Raw genomic sequence first — 27,859 nt, 5'->3', positions numbered from 1 at the left:
CACCACCACCACACACACACAATCTTACCATGAGAAGAATTGAAGACGGTAGTGGCTCAGGGGATATGGTTGCCATCTGGGAAACGTACAGTAAGATCCCCTGTTCGTTCCCCAGCTCCTCCTGGTTTTCTGTCCGAAGGAAGTGTCCATGAGCAAGACACTGAGCTGTTCCCCCGAGTGCCGCCAGGTGGCTGCCCAGTGTCCACTGCTCCTAATATCATTTAGTTACGACGGGTCATATGCAGTGAATTAATTTCCTTGTGGGGATCAATAGAAGTAAAAAAAGAAAAAGAAAATAAATAATGTTCCCACCAGGAGATGGCACTCTACCCAAATAGGGCCCTGTCATAGTCTGTGTCTGTGTGTGTGGGGGGGGGTGCGTGTGGGTGCGTGTGTGTGTGTGTGTGTGTGTAAGAACAGTATATGGGTCACTTCAGTTCAGACTTTCTGACTGACACAGCTTTTGACTTTGTTTGCATACACATATCCACACGCATTCCCAATGGTTTATTAGCTCAATCAATGTAACTTTGTAAAGGCTTAAAACAAACTAAAGCCTGAATTATACTTTGTTGCGCTCCACTGTCACACACTGAAAGGCAGATCTACAAGCTGACAACGCTTCAAATCCGCCATAATGTTAACACATATGTCAACACATAAACATATAATGACATGCTTGACAGAAATTCCATGTTGCTCATTACATTGGAAACGTTACAGTCGACATGGTGTTAGTAGTGTTGGTTCAGTGCGGCAGTGGCTCAGGGAGGTAGAGCGGCCGCGTGGGAACCGTAATGTTCCCAGTGGTTCGCTACCCCAGCTCTTTCTCGGCTTAGTGTCAGAAGTGTCCTTGAGCAAGACCCTGAACCCAACTGCTCCCCGGGCGCTGTTCAATAGACTAACTGTTACTGTAGTCCCTGGTTTCCTGGAGATACCCATTTCCATGTCCGGTTCAGGTTCAGTTTCCAAGCTTTGTTTAATCGGTTAAGCGGATTTAAACTGGGAAAAACATATTACACCTTCATGATTATGTGTTTCGGATGGGTTAAATGCAGAGCACAAAATCCATGTACTGTATGTGCAAATGAACTTGGCTAATACCCCAACAACAACTAAAGGGGAATATTAGTAGATACAGGGCATATTGGTAGCTAGTTACTACTAGATACATGGCATACACACACAGCCTGTTCTTTTTGTGGGCACCGTTATTTATTTTATTTTGATTTAATATATTTTTGTCTGATATAAAACGTAATCCTGTCTGATGTGTGGGGCATGTGAGATGGTGCTCTAGCGCTTCTCACAGAAGTGTGTGTGTGTGTGTATCATGTGCGTCACTAGGGGTTTGGCAGTCTCCCCTGGGGTCTGAATCGTGGCATAATAACCCTGTTAAAAAAGCGACAATCAAAAAAGCTCTTTCATCCATGTTCCTCTCGCTCTCTCTGCCCATGAGAGGCTGAATACTGCTCATGGTTTCTCCCCTACACTGACCAGTCTCTTGGCTGTGGCCCTGCATGACCCAGCTGTGTCCTGTGTGTGTGTGTGTGTGTGTGTGTGTGTGTGTGTGTGTGTGTGTGTGTGTGTGTGTGTGTGTGTGTGTGTGTGTGTGTGTGTGTGTGTGTGTGTGTGTGTGTGTGTGTGTGTGTGTGTGTGTGTGTGTGTGTGTGTGTGTATGTACACACATACACACACACACACACACACACACACACACACACACACACAGTTGTAAGCTGTTACTTTGCACTCACAGTGACGTACACAGACAGTTACATTCCCATAGACACTTGTGTTACACACACACACACACACACACACGCACACGCACACGCACACGCACACGCACACGCACACGCACACACACACGCACACTAACATTTGTTCTCACACACACTTGCACCACTGTCTGGTGTTGTTAAAAGTGTCCGCATGCAAAGGCGACCCACAACAAAACGGCCTCTTACGTCACAGACTTGGGGTGTTGGCACGGCGATGGCAAAAATAGGAGCTCTGGCTAACGAGCAGCGGGGTCGTTAGCAGTAATTACCCAGAATGCTTGCGTCTGTGTCTGTCAGCCCGCGGTGGGCTGCCACAGCGCTAACGGACGATGGCTTTAAAAAGGCCTTTTAAAAGAAAAGAAAAAAACCCAAACCTTTCATTGTGTTTCTCCCAAGGCTGGGAAAGTTGAGCTATCGGTACGAATGAAAGAGTGCTGTGACAGGGCCGCTTCCAGAGCTGGTGGGACCATGGGAGTTTGGGCTCTAATGTCGTATGCGTGGGGACGGCTTGTAAATGCTCGGCTAAGTAACCGTTGGGCACACTCTCAAGACGACCCTAATCATATCCACTCCACATCAACCGGGCCCCAGAACGGCACTGTGTTATTTGCTGACAGCATCAACGTCATCCTCCAGCCTCTAGGGGCCTGTTAACACCAAAGACCTGTGCAAGTCGGTTCATCGCTTAAGAGATTCTCTCGGTCCGCTCAGGCTGCAGCCGTTCCACTTAGTTCTGTCATTTTGGGGGCATTTTTAAGGCTACAGTTCGTGATGCCGTATTCCGTTGGCATGACCAGAGATAAGCTTTGTGAAGTGTTTTTTGTGGAGTGGTTCCTATGGGGTGAACAATCTAGAACACTGGTTTGCAACCTTTTCAGGCCGTGAGCTTCCAAAATAATCATATGTGAACTGGGGACCCCCTACCCTGACAAGCACTTGGAATTGTAGGAGTTGAGGCATTGCATTTTGTTCCACAGATAAATATTGTGAAAATAGCTGATCTACAAGCTCACAAGGCCGCGGCGTTGTGAGCTTGTAGATCAGTTATTTTCAAAATGTTTGCCTCTTTATTAGGTAATATTTGACAATTTGGCCAATGTTTGACCATTTTTAAAATATAGTTTGTTGATTACTTTTGGTTGGATTGGGCCCAAATATGGAGATGACTGACATCATAGACTGGCCACATGAAGTCAAGGTTTCACATCAAACCCATGCCTTTATTAGACTTTGTCTTGTTCTCACACAGTTGTTCTTCATTGGCTTTGCAGGGCAGTGCTGTGTGAACCATTGGTCTATTGCTTCCTTTGGCCTTCAGAGCCTGGTCTGTCTGGTCATTAAAGGAGAGAGCATAGAGGAAAGCACCACAGGCCAAACTAATCCAGTCTCCAAACGCGATTATTCAGATCAGTAGACTTGGGAGTCTTTAGCAACTCGCTGGTGATCGGCCGTGACTCGCCGACATCTAGTTAAGGAATGGGAGCTGCGAGTGTCATTGGAAGGGCTGTGTGTGGAGTGGGGGTCTGGGGGGGTCAGGCTGTCAATGTTGATGGCTAACCAGCACTAGAGACTAGAGAGGGAGAGAGAGATGATTCCAAAGTCTAGATTAGCATAAAAGCCCCTTCACTGAGGGGTCCTGGTGACACATGCAGAGGCTGGAGAGAGGGCGATGTGGCAGTGGAGAGTGATGGGAGGGAGGTGTGTGTGTGTGTGTGTGTATGATGGTGCTGGTAGTGGGAAGGGGGGGCTAGCCTGGACTCCAGATGGAAGCAGACCCACAGCAGCTGGGTGACTGGCCCTCCCTGCTCGGCCCCTGTGTCGTGTGTGTGTGTGTGTGTGTGTGTGTGTGTGTGTGTGTGTGTGTGTGTGTGTGTGTGTGTGTGTGTGTGTGTGTGTGTGTGTGTGTGTGTGTGTGTGTGTGTGTGTGTGTGTGTGTGTGTGTGTGTGTGTGTGTGTGTGTGTGTGTGTGTGTGTGTGTGCGTGTGTATTTGCAGGCCAACAGTCAGCTGGTGTATGAGTCTTACTGAAAGTCTCTGTCCATCAAATGTGGCGCAAGCCCCATACACAATGTCACTCATCTAAAGTGGAATTAGCATTCTGTCTATATGAATGACAGTTTCTGCACTTTAGGGTTGTGTGTGTGTGTGTGTGTGTGTGTAGGATGAAAGAGAGAGAGGGAGAGTGTGTGCACGGACTGCACGCGCATGCTCCTATCTTGCTAACCGGTCTAATTGGAGATCATTATTAGCCTCCTTCTATCCAGGATGAGTCTCATTGGGTCAGTGCAGGGATTGATCGTGAATGGCTGAAGTTCCCTCGTTGCCCTGCCTCCTGCCATTGACCAGCCCAGCTACCCCCCTACGGAATAGAGCAATTTCCAATGATGATGATGGCGATGATGATAATGATGATGATGAGGGTCTGCCTAGTGGTCAGTGATCAGGCATCGCTAGCGAACCGCTCAAAGCCATAATAACTTTAATCACAAATTGCACGGCATTATGGTGAAATCCCTAAACGGAATTTACTTTAATTTGGTGTACTTTTCCTTCTTTCTCTCCAACCAAGTGCACTTTTGCAATTTTCTCACTTCTTGCCTTGGGTTCTCATAGTGTGTGTGTGTACATGTATAAGAGTCAGTTCTCATGGCTCTTGCGCTCGTAAACCAGAGCCGATAAAGAGTCTGTTTTTAACATGACGGAGAGGCATTAGCGAAGTTGGCAGATGAACCATTGAAAGTGCTGATTTTTTTTTTCTCCCTCCCTCCTTTTTATGCGAGTGATTTTGGTTAACACACACCCTCTTTACCGTTTCACTTATTTACTTGATATCCGTCATGCTTTTTTTTTCACAGGGCTTGTTTGGGGTTTTAATTTGTTGAGAAAAAGGTCTGCCTTTTGGATGTAATTATAATGGTGGACCACATTAGGCTGCGCTGTTGGCCTGTAAACATTCTGCCCCCACCAGTTCTAGTTGTCTCCCAGCCACTTTGCCACTTAACTCCGTTGAGTGTTAAGGCTCCATTAGGCTGATTATAGATGCCTGTGACCAAACTGAAATGTCACCATTATATATGTGTACCATTTAAAAACAAATACATGAATAAATAGATACAACATAAAGGGCAATGGGGGGCCACTGCAGGCCTGCTTGGAACAACTTTGTTTGGAACATTTGGAAAGATTCCAGCATATGCTGACACCTATTGGCATGCTTAAATGAAACATATTATATTTTAAAGGACATTGTTATACACCATCACTGGAGGAAATACTTTTAGAGGAGCACTAATAGCGTATGATATCTTATGTGGGAAGTGTTTATTTTCTTTCTCATAGTATCCTCGCAGAGGGAAAAAAGTGCAGGGTTGTGTTGTGGCACACTTTCAAATGCGTCATTCTCCCTTCTAAACCATGGGAACATACAAAGTGTGTGTGTGAGTGAAACTGAGTGTGGGTTGTTTGTTCAGCCTCATATTCACAAATGTAGTTTAATTTAAACCCACCACCAATAAAAGTGCCTACTGCTTTACACACGGCTCGTAACTCCGGGACAAGGCCTCAGAAGCTCTCCAACTGACGCCTCTGTGGCAGCCTGCACTGGGAGCCGCACCTGTCCCCCACACACACACACACACACACACACACACACACACACACACACACACACACACACACACACACACACACACACACACACACACACGTACACACACACGTACACACACACACACACACACACACACACACACACACACACACACACACACACAAAGTACATCGCCCAGCAACCCTCTTACATAAACACAAATGTGTGCATGTACACAACTATACATGCAAATGTTATCTCTTATCCACACACACACACACACAAGCTCAGGAACACAAACTACAGCACGAGGCAACCACACACATACCCATGCGCACATATACAACAAACAACCACATGTGCAAATTCATAAAACTGCTCTGCCCTATCTTGTGCACACAAATAACGCACGCACACACGGACCGCTTCAAAAGAGGAGTTCAACTTTTAAAGGTTACAAGGCTTTAATGAATTGCCTCGTTTGAGTCTTTGTGCACAATGAAAGACGCGCTAATTAATCTTAGCGCTCGCTACAACGAGACAAAACCAAAATTGTGTCTCTGATCTTCGTTTGCCCTCACACAACATCCAATTTCACCCTCTTATGTTTATGGTCGGTGGCTGGTATGGAAGCATACAGTTAATGATCTGTCTTAACAGCCTCTGATAGCTCACTTAACTTGAACTCTGTTTTAAGAGCAGATGAATTGGAGTTGGCTATGTGTTGCTGGAAGACACACAGTAAAATCCTCATTGTTCATTTATCCATGTGTAACTCAGAGAGTGTACGAATGTCATTTGGTAATATTTTGTACACTTTTAACTGTGCATCCATGCCACACACACTGTCCGTCCGTCCTTCCGTCCGTCCATCCATTCATAAATACATCTATCATTTATCCACTCAGCATCCATCTGTAACTCATAGAACTCTATGTAAAGTTGCTTCTCTTCTCTTTTGCTCTTTACTCTGACCTCCAATTACTGCTCCTGGGTGTACTGTACAAGAGATAACACAATATGTATGGAACAGCATTGTATTCAGGACTCCAGGAAGACTAGAGGTTTGCTGCATCTCATATACAGTACACAAGTACACATTTTCCTCAACACTGTAGCAACAATATTTAAAAAATAACAACTAGTAAGGTACAAAACAACTAATAACTACTATACTACTGTATGTACATTAGTCATAGCACCCTTAGATGTGCTTTGAAGCTGCAGTGTGCGTGGGTCCTACTTCATATACTGTATGTATATGTATAATATATAGTATATGTATAATACACGCACGCACACACACGCAAACACAGTTGTCTGTGAATATGCACTGTGCACTATTGGTGTGTAAAGTGTGTGTGTGTGTAGTTGGCGTTTATAGTGTTTGTATATAGTGTCAATAACCAAGCCTCCTTTTTTATATCTTTATGGACTATAAGTGTTATTCAGACTTCTGAATAACACACCCAAAGTATATAAAAATAATGAGTCACTGATTGAGCCAGCATCATTACATTCTGAGGAACTGCACTTGTAGAAGTTGCTATTCAAGGTTGAATGGGAATTTGCAAGGAGACGGTTTATTTGGGCAACTTATTTTTGCTGTCTATCATTGACCAATTGTAAATTATTTTATTGAATTTCACAATTGAATAAAATAAAAAAATCCTTATTGAAAATAAGGATTTGTTTTTCTCATTCATAGTTCGGCCATTCATTATATTGACAAGTCCATTAATTGTCCACCAGAATGCTACTTACCCCAGACTGGAGTGCATTCTTGACATTTAAAAGAGAGAGAGAGAGAGAGAGAGAGAGAGAGAGGGAGAGAGAGTTCCATCCCTTCGGGATTCAGCCATAAAGGACAGCCTGCTGGATGTGGCGACACTTTTTATTCTCTACTTTTAACTATTCCTTTTAATTCTGCATTGTTTACTACTTGTCTTCCTAGAGTAGTCAAAATGCTATTAGGTATGTCTGCATACAATTAGACAAACCCCATACATACTGCACCTCCTCCATGCAGTCCTCACTCGCTGACATGCATAAGTTAACTCCCACACAAACCCTCCATTGTATTGTACTCTTGTCTCGCGGACCCTTGTCTCCGCCACTCTTTCTCCTTTTCCGCATCCTGTATCGTCTCCATAGATACGTCCACACCACACCACCTCTCTTCCAATCCATTCTCCTGCATCCTGCCTTTCTCTCACTTCTCATCCCTCCCCGTCTCCTCCCCTAGGGGGCGGTGTGTAGACGCTCGGTGCGCCTAACGATCCGGGAGTGTCATTCCCGCTGGGATGGATGAGGCGGCGGGCCTCGACGCCTTCCCGAAGCCTCATTAGGAATTCCTCTCTAATCCGTCTCTGACAGGGGCCCGGCCCCGCATACGGGATGTCCCCCTCGCACTCATGTATACACACATAACATACAGTATGTGGACACGTACTCGTGTGTGTGTGTGTGTGTGTTCGCGCACACATATGTATATTGCACGCATACACACATACCTAAGAGCAAAGCGCACGCAAATTCATGCATGCACGCGCACGATCGTGTATGCGCGCTCTTGCACACGCGCACACACACCCACACACTCCTAAACACAGACTCCTCTCTCTCTCTCACACACACACACGCGCACACACTCCTAAACACAGACACACACGGATGCAGACGTACACTCCCCTTGTGTTATGCTAATGACGTGTTATTCTTCCAGGAGCAGGATCCTCCATCATCCTGCTGTCTCTGCTTATAGAAATCCACTACAGATCATAAGAGCTTATTATGGGTGATTAGTTAATTTCAGGGAGGGAAGGTGGGAGGTAGTGAGCAAAAGAAAGATCTTTTCTTTTTTTTCCCCCCACTGCTTTTGCTCTCCCTCTATCTCTTTCTGTCTCTCTCTCTGGCTCTCTCTCGCCTTCGTTCTCTCTCTGTCTCAGCCCCTCTCTCTATCTTTCTCACTACTTCCTCCTTCAGTTCTCTCTCTCTCTCTCTCTCTCTCTCTCTCTCTCTCTCTCTCTCTCTCTCAGAGATGTATTGATCAGTATGTTGACTGTGTTATCAATAATCTCCTCTTTAGTCCTCCCACAAAGAGTGATCTCCACTAATGAACCTGCACAGTTGTCACACTGTGTGTGTGTGTGTGTGTGTGTGTGTGTGTGTGTGTGTGTGTGTGTGTGTGTGTGTGTGTGTGTGTGTGTGTGTGTGTGTGTGTGTGTGTGTGTGTGTGTGTGTGTGTGTGTGTGTGTGTGTGCGCAGAGAAAATGTATTTGTCTGTCTCCCTCACCTTTTGAAACAACTATTTTTCAAGAACACAATGTTTGTGTTTACATGTGTGTGCACGCCCATCTGTATGTAGATATTGCACATTAAAAAAGTTAAACATTGGTAAATGTTATTTTTACCAATATACATTGGTAAGTGTTGGAAGACATTATGTAAAAATTGCGTATGTATATACAATATATATATGTGTGTGTGTGTGTGTGTGCGCACACACACACACACACACACACACACACACACACACACACACACACACACACACACACACACACACACACACACATATACCCACACATTTTCAAGTGTCTTGCTCCAATATAAAATGCGGAACTATTCTGTGACTTTTTAAATCTCTGGGGCCAAACAGACAATCTCAACACCTTCCGCGGAGGCTTATCAGCATTCAAAAATAGGCTGTTTGTAACTTTGTAACGGTCTCAATGTTCAGAAAATATCAGATTTACAAGCTCACAGCTTGTGAGCTTGTAGATCATGTAAATTGCAAACCTTTTACAAACATGGCATGTTGACCATATGGGTATATGAGTGGCGTTTATGTATGTGTGAGTGTTGGCCTTATGTTGAGTGTGTGTCTGTTGTGGCCTGTAGGCAGCTGCCGTCGTGTGAGCTTCGGGCTTCATTATGTGGCCCTAATGACCCGCTGACAGCCCATACTTGTGTGTGTGTGTGTGTGTGTGTGCGCAGACTGCACACGCACACATACACAGAGAGAGAGGAGCGGTACCGTCACATACTTGACAGCAGCACAGCCAATTAAAGTAGGGGGAGGAGGTAAACTGATGTATATTTATGCTTATGGAGCACAGAAGACGCCACGGCAGGAAAAAGTGGCCTCATCTAATCTCAGATTCACCGAGAAATCCAGAGTATTCATTTAACTGAGAAAGTGTAGAAATTGGCCCTTAGTGTGATTATGCTGTATACAGTACCACTCTCCTCTATCATTCCCTCTCCTCTAATCCTCTCCTGTCCTCTCCGGTGAGGTCTGATAATGTGGTTTCAGCTGTTTTCTAACTGCTAATTCCTGTTTAATTATTAACACGAACATTATTAGGCTTTCACCGTTAAGAGGCTTTTCATTAGAGCTACACGGCACCCTGAAGAGCGATCTGATGTCTCTCACACACACACACACACACACACACACACAAAATCTCCCTCTCTTTTGGGAGAACTCGATGATCTGACCAGTTTTTTGCATTGTCACCATGATCGCCCTATTTAGACTTGAGTTTCTTTCTGCACTCCACAAAATGTCTGTGTGTGTCGCGTGTGCAGTATTTTACATCCTGTGCTCAAGTGTGTGTGTGTGGTGTGCATGTGCGTGTGTAACTGTGTTAAAGTTTGGAGTTAATCAGTGGAGCATTAAAAGGGGGTGGGGCCGTGGCAGATGAGATTTTCAACGGCACTGTTCCGCCCCGTCCTGAACACGGCCATCCCCGCCGCTAATCGCCGTTGCGCGTCTTCAGCCATCTATCTGGCCCAACAGGACCCCACCAGGGCAGCAGGGGTGGGCGTGGAGGTGCCTGCTACAACACGGCACGCTCCTTAAGCCATCAGGCATGGGGAGGGACGCCTAATTGAACATGATAAAGTATAACGTTAATTACCCCTCACGCCTGTCACTGATGCCCCCAGGGGCGGTGGGTATTGGGGGGGGTAGCCCCAGGCACAGCTGTTGACCTGTGTGTGTGTGTGTGTGTGTGTGTGTGTGTGTGTGTGTGAGGGGGAGAGAGAGAGAGAGGAAGGTGGGGGGGCAATAAGGGGGGTGAGAGGACAAAAGGGAAAGCCTCCCACGGGAGTTTGCGGTGGATGATGGCAACAATCGGCTTTTAAAGATACCCTCGTCCCTCTGGTGCGCCTCCCCTTAACACTCCTGTCCCATTATCACGCACACGCACACACACACAGCTGACCTTTTACAAACAGTTGGTAGTCTTAAACAGTCAAGTGGTTAATGTTCTTTTACTCAAAACCATTAACTGACTCCATCAGATGGTGTGCGTCAAAGATTACCCAAGTGATCGCTTATTGTCCTTGATGTTTGTTGTTTTCATATTGCCTCCTTACAATGAAAGGAAATGATTCAGTCCACCTGGCTTCCACACATGTACAAACAGCCAGAAAACAGTCATTTCTTTCTAAGTCTATGAAGTTTGCCGTCTTTTTCAGTGTAGCCTTGCTGTACTCATGTGTCTCACACTGTACTGTACAGTAAGTGTCAAGAAATTACATTTCTTCAAGGAAGGTTTACCAGCTACAATGTGATAGTGGTTTTATTTTTAGCAGCATACAGTACATTGATGTAGAATGTGTGCCTGCCTTGATTAACTGTGTGTGTGTGTGTGTGTGTGTGTGTGTGTGTGTGTGTGTGTGTGTGTGTGTGTGTGTGTGTGTGTGTGTGTAAGAGACTATACTTGTGACTGTGAGTACCAGATGTCCCCCCAAGTATAGTAAAATTGGAGAACAGAACAGAAACGACGACCGTTTTCCTGGTCCACACTGCAGAAATGGTTGTTTTATGGCTAAAAAACATTTTTAGAGCTAGATTTACAATTAGAAAAAGACTCAGGTTAGAATTGGACATTTAGAGGTTAGGTTTAGATGTTGGGGTTAGAGTTTTCCCTATTTTATACTTAGTTGTGCAGCGATGTCTCGCACCGAAAGTAGCCAATCTATAAGCTCACAATGCATTGTTTCTGTTTTTTTCCCACAACTGTTTTTCAATGTTTATGTCCTCACAAGTATAGTAATACAATCCTGTGTGTGTGTGTGTGTGTGTGTGTGTGTGTGTGTAGGTGTGGGGGCTGCCAGCCTGGCCAATCTAACCTTCATGGTGGGTGGTGTAGAGGAGGAGTACAACGCTGCCCAGGAGCTGCTGACCTGTATGGGAGCCAATGTGGTCTACTGTGGACAGGTCGGCACAGGACAGGTAAGAAAGAATACATTCGCACCGCTACAATTCCGGGGCTCTTTTTACACTCTGGATTAGAGTAACACTCAGAATTTTGAGAAATACAAAATGAGTAAAACAAATCCCCACATTGAAATCTCAATTAAACCTGATAAAAATAAACTAGGGATGTTAACAGTGAATCTATAATCAATTAATTGCCGTTAGGAATTTACCCGATTAAATTGATTGATTTTCAATTAATTTGTTTGTTTTTTATGTGAGCTTACAATAATCACAGTAATCCTTAATCATATTCCATCATATTCAAGGGCTTTTGGAGAGAATGAGACAGACTCCATAGAGCACTGCAGAGGGGAGGTGTGTGTGTCCAGCTGATGCTCGTTAATGTTATATACATCAAGGCAATTATGTTTCTGCACTAATTTTCGGTTTCGGACAAAAATCTTCCTTTTGGTCCTAAACGCCGCTTATAAATTAATTGATAAATCGATCGATAAGGTTATCAACTATCAATTAATGAATGAATCGATCATTTGCGTCCCTAAAAGAAACCTATTGTAATTTTGCTTTAAGTAGTTAATGCACAGAGACACACTAATACTGTTTTTCAAACACGCAAACCCTCTCTTTCTTTCTCTCTCTCACACACACACACGCACACACACACACACACACACACACACACACACACACACACACACACACACACACACACACACACACACACACACAGAATAATGTTTCCTCTCCTCTCTCCCGTTCCCCCTCCAGGCAGCTAAGATATGTAACAACATGCTGCTAGCCATCGGGATGATTGGGACCGCAGAGACCATGAACCTCGGCATCAGGTACTGTCAGCCAGCGGCACACACACACACACACACACACACACACACACACACACACACACACACACACACACATACAGCCTGGGAGGAGAGACAAGGAAAATATATAACCTAACATAAGATTAGATCACATAAAAACTTTATTAATGCCTGAGGGGATATTAAGCCGTTCCAGTAGTCAAAAGTTGGTGAATGAAATGTCGAAGTTGTAAATTAACAAATAGACAAATGGGCACAAAGAAAATCACTAACTCCACACAGTGTTGTCACTATGGACACCTGAGAAAAACACATATTTTTTTTGTGGGAAACCTAAACCTATACTACTACCAGTGGTGTAAAGTAACTAAGTACTATGTACTCAAGTACTGTACTTAAGTACAATTTTGAGGTCTCTTTTCCGATTGTCTATACTTTTACTTCTACTCCACTACATCTCAGAGGAAAATATTGTATTTTTAATCCACTACCAATTATATGAAAACTTTAGCCCTATTTTATACCTAGGCTATTTGAAAACGGCCAATCTACAAGCTCACAACATGCGACGCGTTGTGAGCTTGTAGATTTGCTATTTTCAAACATTTTAGTACTTTTACTTTTGGTACTTTAATTACATTTTGATACCAATACTTTTGTACTCTTCCTCAAGTAAATGTTTAATTCCGGACTTTTACTTGTAACAGAGTACTTCTACATTGCAGTATTGATACTTTTACTAAGTAAAACATTTGAGTACTTTTTCCACCATGGTATCTTGTGAATGGTTTGGCAGAGTGCAGCTAGCAGACAGGGGAGACGGGACAAGGAGCGCGAGGAAGAGCAAAACTAAATATGGATTAAACATGTGTGATAGCAACGCCGATCAACACACGTTTCCGTGGGACCCTACCGCAGTTATGAGTGTCATTGAAATCTCTCTGCAACACTGTAGAGACGTTATATTTGTTCGAGACCAGAGCGTGGTACCAATCGCTGAATGGGAGAATGCATTGACTTTCAAGGGACCCTCGTTACCGTCGTCGGTCGTCCCAAATACAAGAAGGTCACAACATCTAGAAAAGGGAGTTGGAAGGAGTATGCAATGCGCACAGAAACACCTCCAACTTCACAACCAGGAAATGCGTGGTAAAGTGAAATTTATGAGGGCTGAAAGTTGGATCATATAGTTACTAGTGAAGCACTTTTTTACCGGTCAACGCGGGGACGATGCCATCTGAATTATTCACATATACAGTATGGCTTTTCCAGAATTACAGTGAACGGTGCGTTGTGATTTGTATGGCTTTGTTCACAAACTGCACGTACTGTATAGAAACGTACTATCGCTAGCTGAAGATTGGACAGGGTGACCATGCTGTTATTAGACTATTGCCTCTAGTTTGAGGAGGATGTTACGCTGGTGCATTCGACCAATAACTAATTCTGTCAGCATTTAGAAGTCAAATAGGGTTGAATGTCATTTGTAAATCAATCTTTTCTCCAGGGACAAAAATCGATATTACATCGATATTCTGATTTGAAACTAGGTATTATCTGCAATTTTGGATATCATAATATCTTGATATGGCATGAGTGTTGTATTTTTCTGATTTTAAAGGCTGCATTACAGTAAACTAAATGTCTGAACTGTCTGACTGTTCTAGTTGTTCTATTATTTGCCTTTATTCCTTATATTATCATATAATCATTACTTATGATTATTGATTAAAAATCTCACTGTGTAAATATTTTGTGGCAGCATCAATAGTCATCCCCACAATATTGATATCAAGGTGTTAAGTCCAAAATATTGATAATATGTGATTTTCAGGGCTAAACATTGTGTTTTGTCGCAGTTGCCCCTGAAAATATAATTTGGGAGGGGGGGCACTCAACTGTCCCTTTCTTTGTACATTCACTTGTTGGTACTCACGGTATATGCCTTGTGAGATAACAGTAGGTTCTCGGTAGAATGGAGATGTTGCTGAGCACTGCTGCACTGAAAAATAGAAGTCTCAGTTAAAAGTCTGAGAAAATAAATATTATTTCAAGTATTTTCAATTTGAGAAACAAGGCCAGTCGATTGCAGTGACAAACATTGTGAATTAGAGGTGGGGCTGCTCCGTGTGTGTGTGGTTGTCTGAGCTTTTCCTCTAGGCAGAGATGAGAAGAGTCTTAGGACAACGTACGGCAAATGAGTAGTGAAACCGTTTCAAATATTCAGAATCAATATGTAGCCTATTGAAAAAATGTATATGTATGACAGCACTAAACCTGATTGATGCACACTTTAGAAGTGAGTGTACACAATGGCCACTGAAAAAGAAGTGGATATTCAGCATATACACCCTCCACTACACCATGGTGGCAGCCTGACATTTATTCTCCCTTCATCCTCTTAATCTTCTCATAACGTTGCTATAGAAGATCTACCTTTATTCTACCATTGCCTACATTGTGTTGTGGGCATATAATTATGGCAATATTATTTAGGTTTTAAGAAACAGTCCACACTCACACAAGAAATGATTTGCATTTTAATTTATTTTCTGCAGCATTATTATATGTATTACTGATTAATTGGGTACAATGGAAACGAGCCCCTGGGGCTTTTTGTGTTACCCTTTTAGCATAACCTTTGACTGCACTACTTGTACTATTAATAATCTTGTTAATAAAGTATTCAATCCGTCAAAGCAGTCTGACAAACAGACACGTTTGGGCTGCTCAGGCCTTTACCTTAAGGGCTGCCTGAGAGGGATGTCCCTTAAATGAGAAGAATGTTTCCAAAAATGGGAGACAGTTTTCGGTTCTGGACAGCCGCCAGTCCAACTGAATTCGGCACAAGCCATCCCCGGGATATTGGCAACACAAACGGCAAGTCAATCGGTCGCACAGTGCACTATTTTTGCACGACAATCAATTCGTTGGTTTATTATTTGTTTTCCTATTCAACACGGTTCTCGGTTATTCGATTAAACAAAAAAGTAATTGATAGAATAATTGATTTATTTTTATAGATGCAGCCCTATGTAGCAGTGAGGCAAAAAAATCTAATCATGTGGATCTCGTATCCCAGCCTATGGCATGAGTCATCCATGACGTCAGTCGTATATTATTACATATCTGACGTATTCTATATTAAAATTGGCTTTACGGGGGATTGGCTGGCCGGTGGACCTCTGACGTCACGCTCATGTCACCATGACTCAGCCATAACCATATAAGGAGTTCCTAATGCAGCTACGCCCAAATATGGAGTGTGTTGGTTAACCTCAATGTGTCGTCATGGCATCAGGAGCAAACAAATCAGTAAACTCCATATATGGGCACACAAGCGGGCATGCCCATATATAGGCATGTACTGATGACAGCGATCTCCATATATGTGTATAAAAGGGACACAGACAGATGGGTACAACGGGTACTCTGACAAAGACACACTACTCAGCCACTATGACTCGGACGTATTGGTCGGATCGGCGATTTCGACATACAGTACACTGTAGGTGTGAGGGCCACTTAGCAGCCCGAACCTCTGGTGATTCTAAATCTGGGCTTGGGGGGGATAGGTTTAGGGGCTGACCCCTCTACCCCTACCTCGTGCATTTACATCCACTGACTGAGCTCTCACCATGTCACTTAACCTGCAAACTAACTGCTCCCATCATCACCTCCAACCCGGGCCGGCACACAGCCACTTTGGCCAGGACGAGGCCGAGCATTATGGGACTTGTAGTTTGAAGCCGCTGTTCTGAGCCGAGTCAATCCAAGGAGGGTTAAAGGCTTTGTCCAGTTCACACAGCTTACGGATGGAAAATGGTTGTACATGGGGGAGTTGGCTGGTGAAACCTGCTCCTGACTTGGAAGTTGAGGATAAAGCCTGATTTTGAAGTCAAAGTGTTGAGCGACGTCAAAATACATTATCGTCTTCAAAGTGTAAATCAGGCTTAGATGACGGTGGAAAAATATATAATATACACACATAGTAATAAAGGACATTCTGGGCTTGGGACATGGTCTTTTTATACCTTGGCTTGTACATAACTAGGTTTTTGTGTGACCCTTTTGAGAATACCTCACAGTGGTGTTTGCCAGCACCATAGAAAATGAGCTTTGGCATCGCATAACGCTTTTTCTGTTTATGAATTCACTACCAGCCACGTTCCTTCATATCCCTGTTGTTAGTCTGATGTGTTTTTGTGGCTTGTACGTCTTAGCTGGTATGTGTACCCCATTTTCTGTGCGTCTGTATGTGTCTCTCTCACTGTACGTGCACGCACGCTTGTGTGCGCGAGCGCTCCCCACACAGCGCAGCTGTATTAGTGCAGCTGATTTATCTGTGGTGAGACAGAGAAGGAAAATTGGCATGAGCACTTGCACATAAATCCCCCCACTAGACCTCTGAAATATGGAGGCATTAAGGCGGCAACACAGATTTACACACCACACGCCACCCTGCTTCTGACACACACACACACACACACACACACACACACACACACACACACACACACATACATTCTCACTACACAGATCCTGACACTCATACAGAGCAGTCGTACACTTCCCCAGCTCTGAAGGAAGCATTTCTTTAATCAACCTACAGTAAGTTCCACAGCCAACACTCGTCGGTGGCTTGTATGACTGCAGCTCAGGCTAAGAATAGGTTCCAAAACCGCTGTTGGAGCCTAGCTCTGAGTTTTTATATTGGTGATGTCTTATCTTGGGAGAATATTTGGCCCATATACAACCTCAGGAAGAGTGTGTGTAGCCCATCTCTGGGGGGCTTTATTAAAGGGGTTGACAAAGACTGTCATCGTTTAGAGAGAGCCCACGCCCGTAAATCTCCCACGCTGCATTGCGGCTCATCCTCTTATGCAGAGAGGAGCTGGCGCACACACGCGTGCGCAATACACACACACACAAAGAGGACCAAGCACTCACAGCCAATTTACAGGAAAACGGCAATAACATTTTATCATGCCAGAGTTGGGCCTGATAGAGCTGCCCTTTCCTCAATACCTGCGTGTGTGCATACACACACACACACACACACACACACACACACACACACACACACACTCAAATACAGACACACACACACTCTCATACATAACACCCACACACATGGCCGGTCCTGCTCGTGGCGCTAATTTGTTGATCTGAGATGGAAGCTTGGGCCGTGTCCGACAGAGCGTGACGTTCCCCGAGTGCAGGGAATGGCCACGCATGACAATTATAACCACACTCTCTGCCTTTCAGTCTGCCTCCCATTTCTCCTCTCTCTTTCTCTTCCCTCAGCATGTCTTCCCTGTTTCCTTTAGCTCCTCGTTTGGTTAAAAAATCCTTTTGTAAAAATGTAACTTGTGAGGGTCCATTTGGTTAGATTTGTACACTCGTGAGTTACGCATGGATAAAGGAACACTGAGGATTTTACTGTGTAGCATCCTTCCTCCTCCTGTGTGATCTGTCTCTTCCCTGCTTTGTGTCAGTTTCAGTAACGCTTCCAGCCAGTCAACGACAAGAGCGAGAGAGTGAGAGAGAAAGGGAGGTGAGCAGCCATGGGAGGAAGGGATAGGAAAGAAAGGAGAATAGACCAGAGACGAGGTGCAAAAGGCAGCAGTGATTTTAATGATGCACACATAGATGAAGGGAGCGTGGAAGAAAGAAGAGAGAATGACCCAGGGAGATATAAAGTACAGGGAGAGAAATCAGGGCTTTACAGGGATACGGATCCCCTCGCAACACATGTGTACATTTACGTATGTGTGCGAACACTAGTATATACTGTAGGACATACACAAATTAGATGGACAAACAGACAGACAGACAGATACACAGATAGATAAATAGATCAAGGGGTGCAACACTCAATCGAACCGGTTGAGTTAATTGATTAAAGATGAAAATATAATTGGGGAAAAAAACGTTTGTTTTGAATAAAATAATAGACTTTCAGAAAATACCGAAAGTAGCAGATCTATTAGCTCACAACGCATCGTCCCCATGCAGACCCTGTCACGCGCTCACAGTCACACGCGTAGAAATGCACATAATCGCCCGTGCTCATTCTCCATCTCGTCGGGAAAAAATTAGGCCACCAAAGCAGATGAAGACACACAGGGAAGGAGGTTAGCAAGACTCACACAGCATCCCTCCGCCTCCTTCTACTCTCTCGCTCTCCCCTTTTGTGACTGTTGGCGAATTGAATGGCGAGCATATGTTCCAAATGAAGATGAAAGTTGGCCCGATAAACGCACTTGTTACCTCTTTAAATGTGACAGTAAACACTGGCGTGTGTGTGCGTGTAAACGCCGCTCGTTACCTCTTTAATGTAACAATAAACAGGGGAAGCGGGGCCCGGCTTCCTCTCCTGTGGCATCAAGCCGCGGGTCAGATGAAGAGCTTAATCGCAGTGAAACAAGACAGTTAATATTGCCGCTGCAAATTAACTCCACCTGCCAGGGCTCCCTGGTGTATAAACATCAAGCGCCCGCCACCTCTCCTTCTTCGTCACCATCTCTCTTTTTATGGCGTGGCTCCTAGAAGGCGAGCCATCTAGAGTAGTGGTTCTCAAAGTGGGGTCCAGGGACCCCCAGGGGTCCTTGAGGGGGTTCCAGGGAGTGTTAATATTGTGTTAATATTGCATCAAAATCAATTGAACCACTTTAAACCTATACATTTTGACAATATTGAATGTCTGTTGAATGTCTGTTTTTCACATTTTGTGAATTCATTATCTCAGATCCAGACCAACATCAACATGACGTCAGAGATGCACAAGGAAGCCAGTGTTGCCAAGGCTGCTTATTATAAGTGGCTTTGGGCTTGTTTTTCTCTAAAGTTGCTTGTAAAAATTGGTAGTTGTAGGGTTTTTTTTTGGGGCTTCTTTCTTAAGTGTAGTTGCTTATTTGGGCTTGTTTCCTGATTGTTTAAACGAAACATTTCCATGTGAAGGATTCCCAAATTGATATGTATTTGTCCGCAGACCCCCATCTGAAAAGATTTTGTGCCAGGGAACCCATACAAATTTGTTTAAAATATTTGAAAAATATTCCAAATATGTTTCTTTTCTTTTTTTCAAAATTATTTGAAAATAGCATCGGCTATTTTCAAATAGTTGATGTATATAGCGTTCATGTAGTAAAACAGATTTACGTGCTATATGAAGTCATTTGGCTGGGGACCCCCTGTGTTTGCCCTTTCTAGTCCACCTAGTCGCTTCTTTTGGGCTTGTTTTCGTAGACCTTGCCGCCTGTTTCTCTTGCAAAATCTGGCAACACTGATGGAAGCCATGCTTTAACAGACCCGTCTTTTTTGTTTCTCTGTCATAGACCCCTTTTTATCATCAGACTGTAATATTAGTGTCACATCTCCTTCACCTGCAGCAGAAACGCGTGTGTGTGTGTGTGTGTGTGTGTGTGTGTGTGTGTTTATCCATGTCAATCTTGTTAAGCGTGACATGTCCTGTTCTCCACGCAAATTAGCAACACTGCCATGTCAGCTAATAACTAGGGATGCGCACTGGTGTTTTTCTGTCTGTATATAAACGTGTGTGTGTGTGTGTGTGTGTGTGTGTGTGTGTGTGTGTGTGTGTGTGTGTGTGTGCGTGTGTGTGCGTGTGTGTGCTCATGTGAGATGGGTGGGGACTTCATTGATTTATCGTTAAACAGAGGACAACAGCTCCCCGTCAGCGTCTCTGGTCGGTATAACAAACGATCTGCGCGCTCGGACGCGCTTTATTGTAGCTCCGCCAGTAACCTTTTCAGCTGCTCACCCAGAACGCAGAGAGGGGCGTGTGTGTGTGTGTGTGTGTGTGTGAGAGAGAGAGAGAGAGAGAGGGAGAGCGAGAGAGAGGGAGGGAGAGAGAGATTGGGGGGGTTTGCGATGTCAAACATATGTCCCCTAGAGTCCTCAGACAGGGGGATGTCAGGAGAGGATAGGGGGATGAGGAGAAGAGATTGAGTGGAGGGGAAGAGGAAGAAAACGGTACGTGTGGAGGGTGGGGGCACACAAACTGAAAAAGCCATCATTAGGAAGACTACTGTTTAAAAAAAAAAAGAGTAAGAAAACAGGTTTATATATATATACACACACACACACACACACACACATTGTGTCACTTATACCACATTTCCAAAACAGTCTGTAAAAAAAGAGGGTGCAGGGAGAGGCTGACAGGAAACAAAAGACATAAAGAGAACAAGAGAGCGAGAGAGAGAGTAAATGTAATTCCCATTCTTAATTAGTCAGTAGACAGCTAATAAAAACTGTGGCAGTAATGGCAGAATGAGAGCCAGGTGGAGAGAGGGAGAGAGAGAGAGAGGGGGAGAGAGCCCTGGCTTTAAGGACCTATGATGGTTTAATAGTCATACTGAGAGCAGAATAGAGTTCCAGGGCCTGTAAGTTACTGTTGGACTGGGCTTGATGTGGTGGCTTTACACTGTGTGCCTTTTTAACCCATTCAATCCGGGAACGCATCTGTGTTGTTTTTTTAATTTCTTTAAAAAAATCTTGAAAATTTGTGAAAATCTTTGAATATATATATTTTGAGATGGGGGGGCCCACGGGCCAAATACATATCTAAAAATGTTTTCTAAATCCAAAAAACAGTATATTGCTATATGCTCCAACTTTTCCATGTCAAGGACCACCCAAAATGATATGTATTTGACCCCCATCTCAAAATATGTTGTTCCAGGGACCCCCAGAAGCACAGATGGGAGTTAACATTTTTGCTACAAGCTCATAGCCCGGCACTCGGTGCCTTACTATGAGCTTGTGTATCTGCTATTTTTTGAATAGCCAAAGAAGATTTTAAAATGACACGGATGCGTTCCCACTCTTAATGGATTAAATTGCATAAAAGCAACTAACACACACTGACCCGTACAGATGCCGGGGTTACACCCGCCGCTTGCCCTTTTTGCAGTTCACTTCTTTCTGCCTTTCATTCTCACTCTCTCCCCTCCTTCTCTCTCTTCCTCCTCGCCCGCCTCTCTTTTTTTCTACCACCTTCTGTCTCTCCGTTCCTCCCTCTCTCTATGCTCTCTATACGGTAGACAGGAGATGTGTATTTTTCCTTTTAGCCAGTTACCTCTGAAATGAGAACTCGGGAACTATGAAGCCGCGTGTGTGTGTGTGTGTGTGTGTGTGTGTGTGCGAGCGCGGTGTGTATGACAGCTAGGGTTTTATAGCTACCGCTTGGTCCTTAAACACTTGGCCTCATCCCTCTCTCTCTCTCTCTCTCTCTCTTTATCTATCTAACTCTCCCTCTTTGTCTCACCCCTCCACCATCTCTCTCTTCCCTACCTCTTTCTTTCTCGTGAAGGAGGGATGATGAAGGATAGAGGTGCTGTTAAACATCAATAGTGCATTAGCCGGCATTACCAGGGTCCCCCACTCGGCCATTAACACTGAGGAATGGTCGTAGGCAGGGCCCAGGGTTCAACATGGGTCAGTGGCATCACCTGCACCCCGCCCCCCTACCACCCCGCCCCCCCCGTCCGCCTGCTCGCCCCACAACCATCCATTCTTCTCCTGTGCTACTTCTGCTCTATTTTTCAATAAATTCCATAATCACCCCCCTCTGCCTCTTTTTCTTTCCTCGTCTTCCTCACACCTTCCTCTCCCTCCCTTCTGTGCCGCGCCGTTGGTCGTTTCTTTTCCACTTTTCTCTGCTCTCACATTGCCGCTCGTTCTCTCTCTCTGTGTGTTTATGGTAAATGGACTGCATTTATATGACTCTTTTCTAGTGTTCTATGGCAGTGGTTCTCAACCTGTGGGTCGGGGTCCCCACATGATTTTTTTTTGGGGGGGGGGGGGTCCCCAGATGACAGTGAAGTGACAATATTAAGGACTTGGCTTTGCAACAACAGCAATACAATATACACCGCATCAGAACATAAAACCTGCTTGTCAGGGCAGTTACAGATTCTACTGTATGTCTTGCTCGAGGACACACAGAGCAGTCTTCTGGGAGCCGAAAAGGCTCCTGGTTAGATTCTACCTTCTGACCCACTGCTGATTGCTTTATTCTTCCATTTGTCTCTCAGTGACCTCTCTCTCTGTCTCTTTTACCCCTCATTATCTCTATCATTCCCCAACTGGTGTTTCTCTTTCTTATGACCTCTTGCTCCTCTAGTGCTCTCGGATATTTCATAAAAAGCAAAGGTTTGAGACTCAATTTGTTATTTCTTCACCTGGTTGGCAGTATGTGGAAAATCAGGAACAATATCACTAAAGCATCGTAATTTTCCATATTGTGTTAATTGTTTAGGAAACCGCGCTAGTGTGGGGGGGGGCTCCTGTCATAGCCTGCCAGGCTACTCCTTTCACACTGTTTCACAAAGCGCACATTAGGACTTACAAAATGTTTATGTCGTGAGATTTTATTCAGTATCGCTCTGACCTCTCTCCCTCTTTGTATCAGACTGGGTTTGGACCCCAAGCTCCTGGCCCAGGTCCTCAACATGTCCTCGGGTCGCTGCTGGTCCAGTGACTCCTACAACCCCGTGCCAGGCGTCATGGAGGGCGTTCCCTCCGGCAACAACTACCAGGGAGGCTTCGGCACGACATTGATGGCCAAGGTACGAACGAGAGTGAAGCCCACTGCACACACAGTCCGTTTTATTCACATTAAAGAAACAGACAATCATTTAAAACAACCATACTCTTCTCTATGACGTCTTGCACACCTACTCCGAAATTGTCATCCAACAAGTGGCTGTGATGGTGTAATTTGTATCAGCTCGCAGCACAGGGCTGATCAGTAAAGAGACGCTGCAACTAGTCTGCACTTTCTCGTCACTTTTTCCTCTTTGGCTGGCCTTGATAAAAGGCCAGCCAATGAGGGCTTGCCAATGGCTTCCCATGTCCTCTCAGAATATGTCATCTAAACAACTACGCAGGATATGGGATCTAAACATGTCGATGCGATACTGTGTTTGGCCACTGTAAATATCTCTATGGTGAATCTGTGGCGCTGTTCCTCACTCGACCAGCCAATCAAAGGGCTAGCTCAGTTTTGCAGAAGCAGCCGTCTTGTTTAGCGTTTCTGCGGAACAGGATCACAGACTGGCAAATATGGTTTTATTTAACGATAGAACGCAAAAATACATTACTAAACACATGTATGACATAGTGTGTTTAGTCAGAATGCTATGTTGGCCATGTTCAATGAAAAATATGATTTTTGGACTTCATTTGAAACGCTGTCCAATTCGCTTTGCAATTTGCATATCCTGTCTAGAGCGGAAACGGAAACACGGAAACAGCTGTTTGTGTTCATGTATGTGCTGAGTGGAAATGATCGGATACAGTAGGCGGCATCTAAACCCGGACTGAACGGTAAACAGAACGCTCTGTTTAAACTGCGCGCATACTGCTGACGTTGTCTGATAAGCCGTCTATTTGATTGATGAATGTCCCAAACAACACAGTTTACCGAGACCACCCCCCATCTGACGACGTTGTCAGCGCTCTGTCTGATACAATAGCCTAGTTCAATTATTAGATAATTAGAAACTCTGCGCTCAGGTCAGGATTATATTACATAAAAATGAATAGCTTAATAAGAATGACATTTGCTACAGTATGTTTTTGAAACAGTATAGCTGACAGTACTTTTCAAGGGGTTTAGCTTACTGTGAGCTGATATATATGACTGTAATTTCTTGTTTGTTTTCTTCAATTGAACCCGGTTCAATCCCTGAGCTTTTTTGTATTAATTAAGAACTGATTTGACCAATACAAACATTTTATTGGACTTAATGTGCAAAGACCTTGCGATGCGCCCTCCTCTTCCTCAATCGCATTCTCACGAGTTATTCAGGGCCACTTCTATTATTTTCTCTTATGTTTTTGTGTTCGCCTTTTGTCTTTTCTTGCTTTATTGTCGTTGTCCCTTTGTCTCAGGAGAGCGTCTCTCCTGCTCTTCTTTCACAAGTCCATCTGTGACCTAATGTGTGTCACTTGTGTTACTGTTACTGCTTCCTCCTTTGTGTGTGAGTGTAACACACACGTGCGCAATAAGATGCGCCATACTGTATGTATGCACACATACACCTGTGCTACAGCAGTGTGTCCGCATCATGCCAGCTAACATAATTGTAGCATGTTCTCTGGATACATTTATGTTACGCACGCACGCACACACACACACACACACACACACACACACACACACACACACACACACACACACACACACACACACACACACACACACACAGTGAGGATCAGTATAAAACAAAGGAAGTCATGTTATTCCATCTGTCTCTCTCTCTCTCTCTCTCTCTCTCTCTCTCTCTCTCTCTCTCTCTCTCTCTCTCTCTCTCTCTCTCTCTCTCTCTCTCTCTCTCTCTCTCTCTCTCTCTCTCTCTCTCTCTTATCTCTCTCTCTCTCTCTCTCCACCTCTTATCTCTCTGGGTTCCCAGGACCTTGGTTTGGCCCAGACCACAGCCACTAACACACGGACACCCGTCCCGTTGGGCTCCCTGGCCCACCAGATCTACCGTGTAATGTGCGCCCGCGGCTACGCTAACAAGGACTTCTCATCCGTGTTTCAGTTCCTCCGCGAGGAGGAGGCGCAGCAGTGAATGGTTTGAACGAGGCGGCACTTGGTTTACTGTAAGATACTTTACCCCCACCCCCCCACCCAAATGTTCTGACCACCATCACCCCAGTGTCTGACCCATCCTCCAACCCCCCCCCCCCCCCCCCACCCCCCAACTGTGCTCAGGAGAGGCCGAGGGCCCTTTGCCCTCCAGCACAGAATCCATGGTGTAATTAACATACTGTACGTAGACAACGTGTCCCCCGTCAAATCACATGTGTCATATTTCCTGATCCTGGCTCTACCTCCATAGGGCGAAATGCTAAAACTGACCTTAGATCAGTATCTAGAGAGAGGAAAGCTTCCTAATTCCTTTTCATCTACCTCCCCCCTCTCCCCGTCCATGCCGAAAGGGAGAAGAGGGAGGGAGAGGCATTATGGGGAACGGGAGGGTAAATATGTGAGTTTTAATGCAATGCAAACGATGTGTTAGAGGTTGATCATATAACTTCTGAATAAGGTGATGTACCACGGTGTTCATTTCCTGTTGTTTGTACAGGTACATTTTTTGTTTTGTTTGCTGAATTATCTTTTCTTTTTCCTGACAAGGAGGTTGTCTGTTAATGAGCGTGAGAATGTATACCGTTTCCTTTTGACAAATGGAAGAGGAAAAAGAAGATGGTTGGCAGGGGGGTAGAGGTTAAAAGGAAGGTTCCATTATGTGGAATCATTTGGTTCCATAAACCATGTGGGTTCTTTATAAAGAACCATGAGTAGCCCCTCATATATGCATATATTCCTTTGAATCTCATATGAAGTGAGCTTTAACACACAGGTTTAACTTCCACCTAGGACCTTTTATTGAAAGCATGTAGTATTCACCGTATCAACCTTGCTTTCATTTGTTCACATTCCATCCATTCACTTTCACTGTGCCATTCATGTTCTCTCTCTTGTTCACATTCACTTAATCATGCGGTCAGATCACCTTGAACTCACACAGATACAAGCAGCGAAATGCCGCACCAGCATTTCGGTGCTTGCGAGTGGCTCACAAATAACACCCTCTTGAATATTGTTAACAAAATAATAACAGTTCACCTCAGGAATACCCAATAAGTTGGGTTCCGGTGTTTGGCACTACTTCTACGACCACTGTTCATTTGACAAAATGCTGTGAAACTCTCTGGTTATGTTTACACTACATGTGTAGCAATGCTACATGGACCAGCAAGCTTTTGTTTTATATTACCGTACAGTATATACCTCCTCTTGCTGTGGCTACAGAATCTGTTGAAACTTACCTCTCTGCTGTCGTTCTCACTCCGGTTTACCTCCGCAGTATCGTTTCTGGCCCAGTACCACTGTCTCTTAATTTTTCACTGTTCAGCACAAAATTCCAGTCTCTTTCTATAGCACTCTCTCTTGCTGCTCTGTGCACCATAACACTTATCACAGCACATTCTCTCTCTCACATGCCCTCTCAGTCTCTCTCGCTCTTTATTCCGCTCTTCTCTCTCTCTCTATATATCTCTCTCTCTCCTCTTCCCAGTTCATACAATTTGCTTGTAAAGCGCCACAGCGGCAAGGCCCCCACCTTGTCCAGTGAGCATGTATATAATGTATAATATTTTTTTGTTTTGCTGCATTGAGAATCATAGGATCATCGTGGTTCGTTATTTTTTGCTGTAAACTGGAATACAGTTTTAAGTGTCTCCATTATGTAAAAAAAAAAGGAAACTCAATCACATTGTAGTTCTGAAATAAAAGAAAGTTCTCTATATGACATTTGTCTGGCATTAAGTGTTTTATTTTTGGTCTGATTCAGTAAATAATGTGATAACTCTAATGTAGTTGAAGCTTGACTATGTAACTCTTAACACTTTATATGAAATCCATGTCTATAATGTATTATAAACATATTTATAATGCAATATAATCTACTGATGACACCATACAATTATAAGCACTCAAAAATACTCAAATGCTTAATCATAATACATATTAAAGCATTTTATAATTATAAGGTAACGTCTATAATGAATTATAACACTATAATTACAGTTATAAGCACTCGGAAGTACTCATGATTTAGATTAACAATAACAAAATATTTTACCAATTATGAAGTATTTTCATACTCAACCATGTCATTATACAATGCTGTATGATGTGTTATGATTATTGTTATTAAGTACTATTAATTTGTATGAGTCACTATAATTATTATACAGTGTTATAAGAACATAAGGCAATGAGTATGTTTATAATGCATTATAGACATGCACTTCATAGAAAGTGTTACCTAACTCTTTAATGAAGCTATAGCTGTGGGGAACAGTGGCTGTCACAAAGGGAAACCTGTGACCCATGACTTTCTGTCCATAATTGGTTCTGGACACTTTTTTTTCCCCCCACAGTGGTTCCAGAAATTACTTGCTCCCTATTGAAAGGCAATGAGATGTACGGCAACATTTTCAGGCAGTTGCAGTGACAAGACAACTAGCATCAGTTGCCAAATAAGCATATATTAGGTTCCTCTCTTGGTATCAAGGGTCTTTGCTAGTGGGTCTTCAGCCCTACAGTATATACATTTCAGCCATTTGAAAATAGCCGATCTACAAGCTCACAATGCGTCTCGATGCGACACATTGTGAGCTTGTAGATCTGCTATTTTCAAAAGATTTGTATACATTTGAAAACTTGAAATGGGACATTCTGCATAATGAGTACTTTTACTTTTGGTACTTTAAGTACATTTTAATTAGGTGGGACGATATATCGATATCGCGATATATCGCGATACTTTCTCCCGCGATAAATAATCCATATACTGCCGAAAAATATTGATATATATTTATTTTTT

At 43.9% G+C, this 27,859-nt stretch overlaps 1 protein-coding gene across 1 annotated transcript in view; it reads left to right on the top strand.

Annotated features, from left to right (window-relative positions):
* The window catches only part of hibadha (3-hydroxyisobutyrate dehydrogenase a), a 37,275-nt gene extending 10,496 nt beyond the window's left edge, over nt 1-26,779 (top strand). The window contains exons 5-8 of the mRNA XM_084079687.1: nt 11,486-11,619; nt 12,376-12,452; nt 22,870-23,026; nt 24,875-26,779. Coding sequence (XP_083935813.1) covers nt 11,486-11,619; nt 12,376-12,452; nt 22,870-23,026; nt 24,875-25,036 — 530 coding nt within the window. The 3' untranslated portion in view covers nt 25,037-26,779. The remainder of the gene's footprint in view (nt 1-11,485; nt 11,620-12,375; nt 12,453-22,869; nt 23,027-24,874) is intronic.
* The last annotated feature ends 1,080 nt before the right edge of the window (nt 26,780-27,859 follow it).

This window comes from Gymnoscopelus microlampas (genome assembly GCF_963454915.1).
Source record: "Gymnoscopelus microlampas genome assembly, chromosome: 15".
Taxonomy (NCBI): Eukaryota; Metazoa; Chordata; class Actinopteri; order Myctophiformes; family Myctophidae; genus Gymnoscopelus; species Gymnoscopelus microlampas.
The sequence above is the reverse complement of the archived record's forward strand: the minus strand, read 5'-3'. Positions and strand labels throughout refer to the sequence as shown.